Source organism: Ammospiza caudacuta, chromosome 3 (genome assembly GCF_027887145.1).
Source record: "Ammospiza caudacuta isolate bAmmCau1 chromosome 3, bAmmCau1.pri, whole genome shotgun sequence".
In the NCBI taxonomy this organism is placed as follows: domain Eukaryota; kingdom Metazoa; phylum Chordata; class Aves; order Passeriformes; family Passerellidae; genus Ammospiza; species Ammospiza caudacuta.
The window spans coordinates 28,037,773-28,049,912 of NC_080595.1; the positions used below are offsets into that span (position 1 = coordinate 28,037,773).

The 12,140-nt window shown below is 43.7% G+C and overlaps 1 protein-coding gene across 2 annotated transcripts; it reads right to left on the bottom strand.

Annotated features, from left to right (window-relative positions):
- Positions 1-846: 846 nt before the first annotated feature.
- KCNG3 (potassium voltage-gated channel modifier subfamily G member 3) lies at positions 847-10,678 on the bottom strand. Of its 2 annotated transcripts, none has more exons than XM_058802679.1 (2): positions 10,068-10,678; positions 847-1,492 (listed from the first exon to the last, which is right to left on the bottom strand). In XM_058802679.1, exons 1-2 carry the CDS (start codon positions 10,676-10,678, stop codon positions 847-849), a joined length of 1,257 nt encoding a protein of 418 aa, XP_058658662.1. The 2 variants fall into 2 exon arrangements, with proteins under 2 accessions (XP_058658662.1, XP_058658660.1); XM_058802677.1 differs by having other exon boundaries at positions 10,035-10,678.
- Positions 10,679-12,140: the final 1,462 nt, after the last annotated feature.

Consider the following 12,140-nt stretch of genomic DNA (forward strand, 5'->3'; position numbering starts at 1 on the left):
ATGTATATAAAATTTGGAGAACTCCCCCACTAACCTACCAGGAAATATATACATATCAATCCCTGATTTCTTATGCTGATCTTTGTAAAATACAATACTTGCTTCTACTTACAGCTTGGTTCCAGAGAAGAAATTAATTGTGACCTAAAGAAGTCCTTGCTTACAACATTCAGAGGTTCACTTCTTGCACTTCTTTGTGAACTCTCAAATTCAGAGAAATGCCACTGACTTCACTGGGTTTAAAGAAGATTTGTGTGCTTCCTCAAAGATCAGAATCAGGCCTCAAGGGTTTTTTTGTCCTACAGACCTATATTCTTCATCTTTCCTGAGTCACAGAACCAGCTCTACTGTGAAAAGTAGCAGTGATTCTCCTTCAGCATATCATTTGGTTATCTGAGTTAAAAGTGAAGATACTTCAGGCAAGAAGCTATAAATGCCTCTGTGAAATATTTAGATATTGGAATATTTGAAAAACTTCTGCTACACATTGCTTAGAATGGTTTACGATATAATTACAGGAATTACAGATCTCAATGTTACACCCATTTTTTTGTTCTGCTTTTTTTGAGGGAAGGCAAACTGAACACCAAACTGGTCTGGTTGAGGACTTCTGAATCCTCTTTGGTTAATTTTGTTCTCTCAAATTTGAAGCATCACTCCCTGTCCTTGCAAGGTGCTCAAGGCAGATGGCCATCCTTCCTGTCTGAATGGTGACGGGCTTTCTCCGGGCTGGTGAGAATGTTGTTCCACGGGACCATCCAGTCAAGGAGGACACGCGAAGGGACCTTCCACCGTTCTCTTCTAAGACAAAGCTTAGCAAGTAAGTACAACAGAATGCAAGTTGGGTCAATTTAGGAATTCAGCAGAGAGGCTTCTACTGTACCTAGCAGATCGGAACTTGAGCTCATGGTAGCACTGCACAAAGCTGTGATAAATGAAAGTGATTGGCAGGGCTAATAAAACGATGCCACTAACCACACAAATTCCTCCAAGAATCCTTCCTGGGACAGTGATGGGACACATGTCACCGTAACCAACCGTGGTCATCGAGATGATCACCCACCAACAAGCAGCAGGAATGCTGGCATAATCCTTATTCTTTGTTCCCAAGTCCAGCCCATTTTCAAGAAGCTGTGAAAGTGCACTGAAAATTGCCATAGCAACACAGATAAAGACAAGTAGCATCACCATCTCTCTGTAACAACGCTTCAGAGTCAGACCAAGTGTTTGAAGGCCAATGAAATGACGGGCCAGTTTAATCACCCAAAAGATTCTCATCATTCTTAAGACCCTCAAGGTGACTCCGGCCCTCTGAAGCTGTGAATTTTCCCCTGTGAAAACTGTCATTAGAACAGAGATGTAGTAAGGAGTAATTGCCAGCAAATCAATGATGTTGAGAGGTCTTCTGACAAACTCACACTTGTTTTTGGAGACGATGAACCTCACAATGCATTCAGCAGTGAACCAGCCTATGCAGATAGCTTCAATTATCCTGCCAAAAGAAACAAAGGACAGCATTTATGGTCTGTGCAAAGTCTTCAGGGGATGTTTTGTTTGTTCACAGATATTACCAAAGTGACACTTAAGACTTTCACAGACAACAAACAGAAAGCCATGCCATCCTTATCCTGCACCTGGCACTGGATTTCAGCAATTAACCTGAGGATCTAGAGAGAGTTTGAACAGATAATTGCTAAGAATTCACTCACTGGTCATTTTCTTTGAGTTACGGATTGCTACTAGTCATAGTACTGGACAAATATGCCCACAAAAACTGGACTCCTACAGGAAATAAGACATCAATGCCAATGTGTAACCATATCTAGAACAGCTGGGTTTGGATTGGGGTTTTTTTGCTGCTGTTGTTGATTGAGTTTTGGGGGATTTTTTTTAAAATTTTTTTAAGTCTGTGAGGCCTGATCCACTTGGGAATGCCAAGGGTTGTAGATCAGTGAACTGTCTGGTTATGAACAGTAATGTATAGAACCAGACTGCTAAAATAAAATGGAAGTGCAGATGGAACAGGCAGATATAAGTATTTGCATTGAATGATTCATGCATATTAATTCTTTAGGAACTAACCCAAACCAGTCTATCTGATCTGCATCCCAAACAGGGGCTTACCTGCAGTCAGACCTATACAGGTATTACCAATAAATACAGATGGTATTTTATTTTCAGTATTGCATCCATAAAGTACTACGCTTGTATCCTTCCATTTACCACTATGCTCTGCATTACTGAATTTTCTCTTTTGCTGTAAATATAAGTCCACCTGAACTATATTGCAGCAAAAATGCAAGGTAAACAGATGTTAAGGTAATAGGCAGGATCCTCTTCTTGCCAAATGCAGAAGAAATCCTGGGAGAGGATTTCAGTATATTCTTAAATATTTTCAAGTCCCAATGCATTGAATGAGATTTGAGAATATCTCAGCTTGAAACCAGTGGAAAGCAGAAACAGGAGATAAAAATGTTGTTTAAATATTACTTAGTAACTGTTGTGCATGTGGTCACAAATCTCCCTAAGACTTCAGACTGTGCTCACTTTTTTAATACATGAGGGCATGGAAGCTAACCTTCCCTTCATTTCTCCATTTATCTTTTTAAACAACAGTTTAAGCAAAGAAAAAGCTCATCACTGATGCCTGCTGTTATCAACAGCTCTGAAACCAAACTGGTGTGAGATCAGAGACTCAAAAATACTGCCAGGAAATACAACCAGAGTTTTTCGCTACTGCAAGGACTCTAACAAGGTAGTGTCTGTTGAAACATTTTGATTTGCAAGTGAAAATCCAACTGTCATTTCAAACCTAAAATTTTTCTTCCCTAACACATCTGCATAATTTCTTACCAGTTCTGAAATCTATTGTTAATAATAAGATAGTGGCCTGTTAGAAAGACAGTATTCTCTAACTGATGTAATTATAGACTCTTTAAACTAACTTTTTAATAGACATTTTACACACTAAAATTTTGTTTATTTTTCATTAATTTTAAAAATTAATTCTCTTTAATTTTAAGCTAAAATTGGAAGAAACAGTAACAGTCACTTGATGTAAAGTCATAAGGTACACTGTTATTTTAGCCACAGTAAATTTAAATGAACATAAATTAATTACTTAAATATTTAGTCAGATAAAATTGGACCATATTTTTCTTTTTTTTTACAAATAACAATAGAAGTTCTGAAAGCAAATGGTCTTTCTTCATAAAGGGCTTTGACAACACTAGTTCATGTTAGCACCTTTTGATGGAAAGACTTTTGAAATTCAAAACCAGTTTGCTCTTAAGAATTAGGTGTTCTCTTAAAAATCAGGCTTTTTGAAACTTCCTTTATGTTAGGAAAAAAAAACAAGGAAAAAGGCTAAATGGGTAAGTTTTCTTAAATCCTTTCTTAAATCCTTTTTTAATTCCTAAGTTTTCCCCAGTATAATCAAACAGCAAAATCATGGTAATGGACAAACTGATGATGTCCAAATGTAATTATATGTTGTCTAGTTGAGATCTCATGTAAAAGAGAATAGAAAGTTGCAGTCAGGAATGTTCAATAATTCCAACAGACTATTTCTTTGCATTTTATGAGATTTCTCTGGTAGTGTTGTCCATCTCCTATGACACGAAGCATTTAAATGAAAAAGAAATTTGTTATTATACAATTTAAAGCTTTTTCACTTGCTATTTCCTCCTGATACCCTGATAATGTCAGAAACGTGACTCTTCCATTTTGCCACCCCTTAGACAGGTTATCTCTGGGTTGAGATTTAAGGAAGTTAGGTCCTGATTGTTATGATACAGTAGAAATTTTCTTCATGAATCAATATCGATTCAGTGGTCATATAACTTTGGGGAATAGTTGTACAAGTAAAAAAGTCCATGAAATATGATCAATCCATTGCTTTACTCTGGCAGTTCCTGGGACAAGAAATACTGTAAATCAGATATACTTCAGTAGGAAGGACTGAAGAAGTATTTTCTTGTAGAACAGATTTGAAGTGAGCTAAGGAACATCATTGGTGCAGAAATGACAAAGCAAGATCAAGGCAGTGGGGGATACATTAATGCCATTCCATTTTAGCTTGCACTTCCACTTTTCCATTTTGCATCCATCCTTCTTTCCCCTGGCTGGGGAGAAGATAATGAAGGGTGTCCCTTATTTTTTTCTTTCCTCTACTTACTTTTCAGCCATAAGTGAAACATTTTTCATTTTTCCTCTCTTGTCACTCCTTTTTTGCCTGTGTAGATGGATTTTGGCAGTACTGGTGAATCATACAAAAATGAGTGCTTTGGTGAGAAAAACTAGAAACCTCTGGCATGTTGGGAAATCTGGAGTGCTACATTCTACATTTCCACTTTCAGATCAAGTCTCCCTCTCTTTGCAGTGACTTATCTCTATAGTTAACCTTATCAGTGGATAAATAACATCTAGTAAGGAAAGCAATTTTAACAGTTAGTCTTTAAGAGAACTTAACAGAGTATGAAGTTAAAGCCACATAAAAGGCATATACTCAGAAGACCAAAGTACCTGTATTTTTCATATTCAGTTCTTAAAATATTTTCTGCATATTCACAGGACAGACTGCTTTTATTGCCTATGTCTGGAATAATGCTGTATTAAAATCTATAACTATATAATTAAATCGTGCCCTAACTATATAATGAAATAGTGCCTTTATTTGGTAAAAATGTAGTACCTACTTTATAAACTTCCACCTGGGTTTTTTGTTGGCTGGGTTTTTTCAGTTTTAAAATAGCTGGTATCCAAAAAGGAGAGGGGGAATCAAAAACAAAGCCATGAAGTATTTCCTTGAAGATTCCTCACAAATTTTATGAATAATCACAGAAAATACTAATTTTTATTCAGTTACAGGCTATTCCTGCTCCAATTTACTGTTCATTGTCCCAGACCAAAGCACATTGAAAGAGTTTTTCCTCACAAAATTTTAAGCTGCTTGGTGCTTAGCAGTCTTTCAAGATTGCTCTAATGAATCTTTTGTCCATAAACAGAAAATCAAGCCTTTGTTAGCCTCATTCCTACTGTAATCCCACCACTGTTCGGTTTTTGTTCCATATGATAACTTTCACTCAGAATAAGCTACAACAAGTTAAACCATTTCAGAAATCATCTTTTTCAATCACTAACAAGTTTAGTTGTTATTACTAATAAAGAAAACTATGTGGTAACTGTCTTAGAATTTCAACTTAGCAACATTCTTTGCCTCAGCTTGCCAATTCATATATTTTCAATATCCCCTGGTGAGTTAGCTGAAATCAAGCCAAAATATTCCTTAGTGGCATTATTATCTATTAAGCTTGTAAATAAAACATACACAGCAACAGGACACACGAGGAAAACAGATGATATGATTAAAGACAGTATATGACAGGATTAAAGACTGTCAGCACTGATTTGTTAAATTGTTGCTAAAGCCTATTTCCATGTAAAGCACATAAAACCGGAAAAATGTCCAAGTAGTGGCTAGAATGATCAAACTCCTGCTCAGGAAGACTCCTAAGTGATTTCAGCAAATGTTCGGAGGTTTTTAATCCTTTTGAAATCAAGGGCTTCCTTCTCACTACAAGCTGTGGAGTAAAGGCTACAGAACAGCCGGTTTCCCTGAATTAAAAACCCTGCTGGCTTTTTTTTCCCCTTTCTGCCCCTGCTTTGGCAGAAATTATATGTTGTCATGCATTAAACTGTTTGTGTGGGAGGCTGTAATGACCCGTACTCCCCAGGGAAGGGGCAAATCCCTTTCACAGCTCCAAGTGGAGACCTGGATACAAACATCTTGAGCCCTGAGATCCTCAGCACCTTTACCCTCTATGTTGAACATGACTGCCACCTAACCCTGGTGAGTTTAAGGCTTGGCTGTGCCCAGGCAGTGATGTACATCTGTTCTTTGTTTCACCTCTATTTTTCAAAGAACTGGTAAATTCAATAGAAGAATCCATGCCTGTGTTTTTAACCTAGGTCCTTGGTTCCATTCTTTACCCTCAGCCCACTGTTTTAACCTAAAATCTGCAAAAACGTGATATTCAAGTTAGATCTTGTCCAGGAAAGGAGTTCTTACTGTTTTTTGAAGAGGTGTTAAGCATGATAATTCAGGTGTTCTGAAATTCCACTACTACAAAGAAATAATATTTTTTGCATGTCTAAAATTCACATGCAGTTTTTTAGGCTGATATTTTGCAAAGATTAAAAAAAGTCCACAGGCTCTTGATGAGAGATGCTGTTTGGAGAAACTACCGTGTTTATTTGCTTTTGCTTAAGAACACATAAATCATGTAGGCTTGATAAGTCAGTGATTATTTCAGTACAAACCTAATCATGATTATCAAGTGGAAAGGGGACAACCATCTCTTCTTAGTGCTAACAAGCTGCTTGTATTCAGCATTAGAAAAATAGTTTTAAGGCAGGTAGCTAGAACTGTGCTGCCAGTAAGTCAAGCAGCTTCAAATGATTTCCTATTACAGGCTTGAGAAGCTCTCCCTAGAAGATTACGCTCCCAATCAGTGCATGGACAGGTCCCTGAGCAGAGACTCACAGTATGCATCTGTTGGCACAGTTCAGAGGACAGCAAAGATGACTTGAAATTGCCAGAAGCAACAGAAGGCATTCCTGCTGTCTGCTCCTAAACTCTGCAAATCTAATGCAAATCTTTGGCTCCGATAAGTGGAACTTGCCAAGGCAGGGAACGGAGCAAAAATCTTAGAATGAAATAAATTTAATAGCTCATCCCTCATCCTGAGAACAGGTCTGGGAAGGGCAATCCCTCTGCAATCAGGGAATTGTATTTCAGTGTCTGTAACATCTGTGAAATTCAGAGGTGAGGTTTCCCATCCCTCTCTCCTTGAATAAAGCTTACTCCTGGACTTCTCTGTTGCCTTCTAAAGCATGTTATCCCAAAGGATCAGAAATAGCCATGGGCTGTTCATCCTTTGAGAGCATGGTCACCATGAAAAGACATAACATCATAGTGTTTTGTGAAAAAAAGTTTGGTGGATTTAATTCTTCTGCTGCTGAAAGGGTGCTCATACATGAAAAACAAATACATCTGGTGTTAGCTGGCAGCCCCAGTAGCCCTCACTGCAAACTTCATTTTTTGTAGATGCCAGAATTCATGATCCCCTCACTTGCTGAGATGATGTCCAGGTAAGCTGAAGGCACACTGCTGGTCAGCTGCTTTCAGTACAGCTGTCCAAAGCAGTTCTGGGAATGGTTACCACGGGAGCCAGCCACAGAAGTTGTCCATGTGGCATCTTTCTGACATAACACACTGAGGCAAGGGCAGGAGGGCTTATTGTGAGAGATTGAGAATATCAGAGTTGCTGGGTTTCCTCACCTCCGTGGCTTATGCTGAGCTGAATAACTGATTACATCCAAATCTACAGATCAGGCATTTCTAGATTATCCCATTCAATTTTCACTCCTAAAACTTCTCAAAATACATTTTTTTAATAACGTGCAATTTTTGTACTAGTAATTACAGTGCCATGCAAGTCAAAACTCACTTGTGTACGGCAGTAAGGTAACAATTTCTCTTGGGGAAAAAAAATATTTTGTATTACTGTGTTAGATAGAATTTCTTTATTTTGATGAGGAACGCTGCTTAATAAACAAATGACAGAATTTGGTTTCAAACTTTTAAATGTGTCAGAAACAAGTGGATGGATTTTTAAAAACCTTCTCACCTAAGAGGGATTGTATTGCCAGAGTATGCAATCCCAGAAACTTCCATAGGATTTCTGTGGTCAGATTTTCAAATAAAACCATTTAGCTACTTAAATTTTACAAACTTAACTATTTTTAAATGAAATAACTACAAAGTAATCATAAACACATAAGGCCAGATGACAACTGGGCATGTTAGGTCCAATGCTATGGCACATGTCAGTAGTGACAACTAAACTGGACAGCTCACTTAAAAGCAGCTGTAGCTAACACACTCTTTTCCAGCTATAGCAGACTTTTTAGCAATGAAGCAGCATGTGCAAAAGAGAGGAGTGGCTCCACCTTGGTGGTAACCTGTGGACAGAGGGGCACACATTTGTGACTGTTTGCCATGTGCTTGCCATCAGACTGGGATCAGTTCCTGTGCAGTCAGTGCATGGTTCAGATGACCCAGTCTGTACTGGTGTTTATATTTTTCTGACATTGGTAGAAACTTTTCAGCTGGTAGAAACTTTTCTATTGTTTTGTTGCAATAACATGGAGTACTACAGCTAGTACAGAAGAAATTCGCCCCATCATTGGTAGTTGTCCTGGTTCTAAAAGGAGCCTTCACTGCCCTGGGAACTGTTTGTCTACACTGCACCTACAAGTACTTAGGATCTTATTCTTCTAACACCTGGTGTACAAGATGCAATTGTTCAGAAGAGTAAAATCAGGATCTTGAAGACAAAGGCACTATGAAAGAAAAATTACACATCCTATGCCATGTTCCTCTCCAAGCTGAACTCTTTCTTGCAAGAGAAAACTTGTGGTTGATTCCCACACCAAGAAGACATGAACAAAGACATGACCTATGTGGTTAATGCTGTTGTAGTGTTGCATCTATTTTCCCATGCCTCTTGGGAGTATCTCAGCAATTTGCTGCTGTACAGAGGTCACCCACAGCAGCTCCTCTTTGAAATAACCTTGCTAAGCTTTTAACTGGAAGAGCCTTTAGGATCCCCTTTTGACATATCTGAATCTAAGCAGGAATCAACAGCTTCTCACACTGCATCTGCTTTCTTTTTGTTCATACAATTAATTCTTTGGCTCAACTACAATGAGAAATACAGGTGCAGTTTTCCATTAAGCTAATGGAAACTATGAAAATACTTTCCAAGGAATTAATCTGGCTACTAAGATATAATATATCACATTCCAATTTACTCTATGGTAAAAGATGATGATTTCATAATGACAAGGCTGCAATTTCACGGGAGTGCCCTTTTAGAAGAGCAGAAGCTGAAAACTTTTTGTTGAATATCCTGTCTGTTTTTAAAAAAGGGAGAAGCTAGCAAATACCAGAAATGTTTACTTCTTTCTTTATATGTCAGTCTTATTTATGGGAGAAATTCTACCAGACTGATCTCAATTTTGTTCTCTAGGGAACAGGGAAGAAGGAGAGAGAGGGAACAGAAGAGTGCAAGAGTTGCATCAATGTAATTCTAATCTGAGGTCACAAGAAGATGGAAAAGGGTTTGCTCTTACTAGTAAAGCTCAGGATTGAGCCTTATACCCCATGCCCTGTTCTCTGCAACTGTTTTGCAGTGTTTATTATGCTTAAAGGAAATGTAAGCGTCTGTTACATTTATACACTGGGGTGCTTGAATGATGCCTTTGCAAGAGCTTGATGTACAGTTTGATCATCTCCTGTGTTCCCCACATAGAGAATCTGAGATGTAAAGGGAGGAGCGGGAGTAAGGCTGTTCCCACATCCAGGATTTTACCGGAGCACAATCGTAACAGGCGCTGCATCTGCTCTAGCAGAAGGATCTGTACGAATACATGCAGAGTACTCACAGGATTTGTCTTTTCCCAAAGGAAAAGACAAGGGAATTGCATTCTTTTGGGGGATTATTTTCTTTTTTTTTTATTTTCTGTTCACAATCGTAAGGCATAAATTGATTTCCGGAGTGTCTGAAGTTCTCTGTGTGGTCCCGTGTCTCCTCAGAGGGGACAGTAAGAGCTCCAAGAACCTTCACGGAGGGAGGCACCCTCCCTGCGAACAGGAGCCGTACCCCGATGTGCCCTGCGCTCCAGGCTGCCCAGACCCGAGCCTGGCCCCGGCCCCCGCCCGTCCCCTGCGCTCGGGGCCACGGTGCCCGGCAGAGCCCGGGGGAGCCGAGCTGCGGAGCAGCGCCACTGCCCCGACAGACACCCCGACATCCCCCCCGGGCCCCAGCTCAGGGCCGGGCTGTCCAGGCGCGCAGACCGTCTCCGTCGGTGGAGGCGACAGCCACGGACCGTCAAGACAAGGGGCAGGAAGGACACACTGGACGGGACACACGGGGACCAGACAGCGGGAAAATAAAGGATCCTCCTACCCTGAGGGCTCCCTCACTGACTCTGCTGTGTACCTGCTCTGCTCCTCCACGCTGCGATTCTCCGGCGCCCGCCACTCGGGCAGGGTGCTGGCGCACAGCACCACCATGGACACAATGACGAAGAGGATGGAGACGGTGGCCAGGACCTGGGCGGCCACGGAAGACGTGGGCTCCTCAAAAGTCCTCCTCATCCTCTCGAGCCACTTCCTGCCCTCGGCTCCGGGCGGCCGCCGGCCCTTGCCCTCGGGGCCGCCATTCGGCTCCTCCGCCGCGTAGTAGGTGAACGTCTCGGACATGCGGTCGTCGAGGCGGCGCTGGCAGCAGTAGTCGAGGTGGGAGCCCTCCAGCCCCCAGTAGATCATCTCGTTGTAGAAGGAGAGCTCGCACATGTGCGGCACGAAGCGCAGGTGGCCGTGCCGGACGTACAGCATGATGAAGCCGAAGGCCTCCGAGTGCCTGTCGAAGAAGTACTCGTTCCGCTCCCGGTCGTAGTCGTCGCACACCTCCAGAACGTCCTGCTCCGAGAGGCAGCCGTGCAGGCGGCTCACCCGGCGCAGCGGGAAATCCTTCAGCACCTCCCGGGAGAAGGAGTACCGGGTGCCCCCGACGTTCAACACCACCGAGGGACCGCGGCCAAAGTTCATGGCTTGGGCGGCACGGAGGAGGGGAACGGCGGGCAGGGCAGGGCGGCGAGGCGGGGGGCAGCGCGGGCGGCAGCGGCTGCCCCGGCTCCGGCTCTGCGCGCACCGCTGGCGGCTCCCGCTCGGCGACGGGGCGGGCAGCGGGCGGGGAGGGAGGCAGGGGGGGAGGGACGGCGGAGAGACGCGGGCGCCCCGGCGGCCGCGCAGGAGCGCAGGGAGCGATGCCGCTCGCAGGTGCGGGCGCGGCTCAGCGCCGGCGGGCGGGCGCCTTCGCGGGGCCCCGCCGGGGCGGGAGCGGGGCCGCGGCCGCGGGCATGGCGGGGCCGGGGAGCTCCGCGCCCGGCGCCGCTCCGCTGCGCTCCGCCGGTGCCGGCGGGCGGGCGAGCGAGGGGCGGTGCGGCGACGGCGGGGTGGGGACACGCCTCCTTCCCGCCCGCTGCCCGCCGCCCTCCGGGCACCCCGCCCGGCACAGGTCTGGGCAGCGCCGGGGCCCGCCGGCCCCGCTGTCCGCCCCGCCAAGTGGCGCTGGCTCCAAGTTGTCCACTAAACGCAAGTAACACTTTGTGGGCGTTTCCCCCCCTCAAGGAAAGCTCGAAGTGAAGTGTGTGAGCCCGATGCGGCTCGCTCCCTGTTCGCGGCAGCCGACGGCCAGCGCCTGTCTCTCCCAGCTCGTTTGTTTGCCCGCCGGGGCGCCGGGCGGTCCCGGTGCCCGGTAAGGGCAGGGCGGCGGCGGGCAGCGCTGGCCGCAGCGCCCCGGGCTCCCCTCCTTGTCACAGCCCATCCGCCCCGGCCCTCCGCCGTGCACATCTGGACAGGGTGACTCTTCTCTTTTTCCTCCTCAGACAGTGCATGGACCCCAGAAAGAACCAGGTGCAATAGGCAGTCTTCTTCCCTGCTTCTGCCCATCCTGGTCTCAGGTCTCTGCTCCCGCAGCTTCCTATGTTCCTGTGTCCTGCACCTCTTCTCAAGATTAAAGCAATTACTAGCTGCTCCGACCCTGTCTGAGCTCTAAAGCTTCGATTTCATTTGGCTGCATCAAGTACAGGGAGTTAATTTCCGCTATTGACGGGTTTTGAAATTAATTTTTTTAATTTCAATATGACAGTTCTCCAAAGTGAGGTATTTTCTAGGCTCATTAACATCTGGAATATCTTGGGCTAAAAGCAGGCGAGACACAGCTCTCACTTTCAATGAGATGCTTCCAAGTTATCAGGAGAAAAAGTAGGTAAATATGTCTTTTCCAAACCAATGCCAAAGATTAGTCACTCAGGTTTTTGTATTTAAAAGGGCATCCAGGTTAAACCAGTGTTTTCCTATCCCCGTTCTTAGTCGCTCTAGACGTATGCACTTCATGGGTTGTTCTTGCTGCCAAGTTACTTTATCAGCTGAGATTTCTAAGGCACATTTAGGCGTATCAAAATAAATGAATAGTCGTCTAATTGTGTACTAAAAATTGAGGGTTTTT

Coding starts and splice junctions, on each gene's coding strand:
- KCNG3 (XM_058802677.1), bottom strand. CDS start 10,678: ATGAACTTTGGCCGCGGTCCCTCGGTGGTGTTGAACGTCGGGGGCACC. Junction 1,493..10,034: donor TCAGTGAGGGAGCCCTCAGG/GTAGGAGGATCC, acceptor TTCTTTTGGCAG/GATAATTGAAGCTATCTGCA.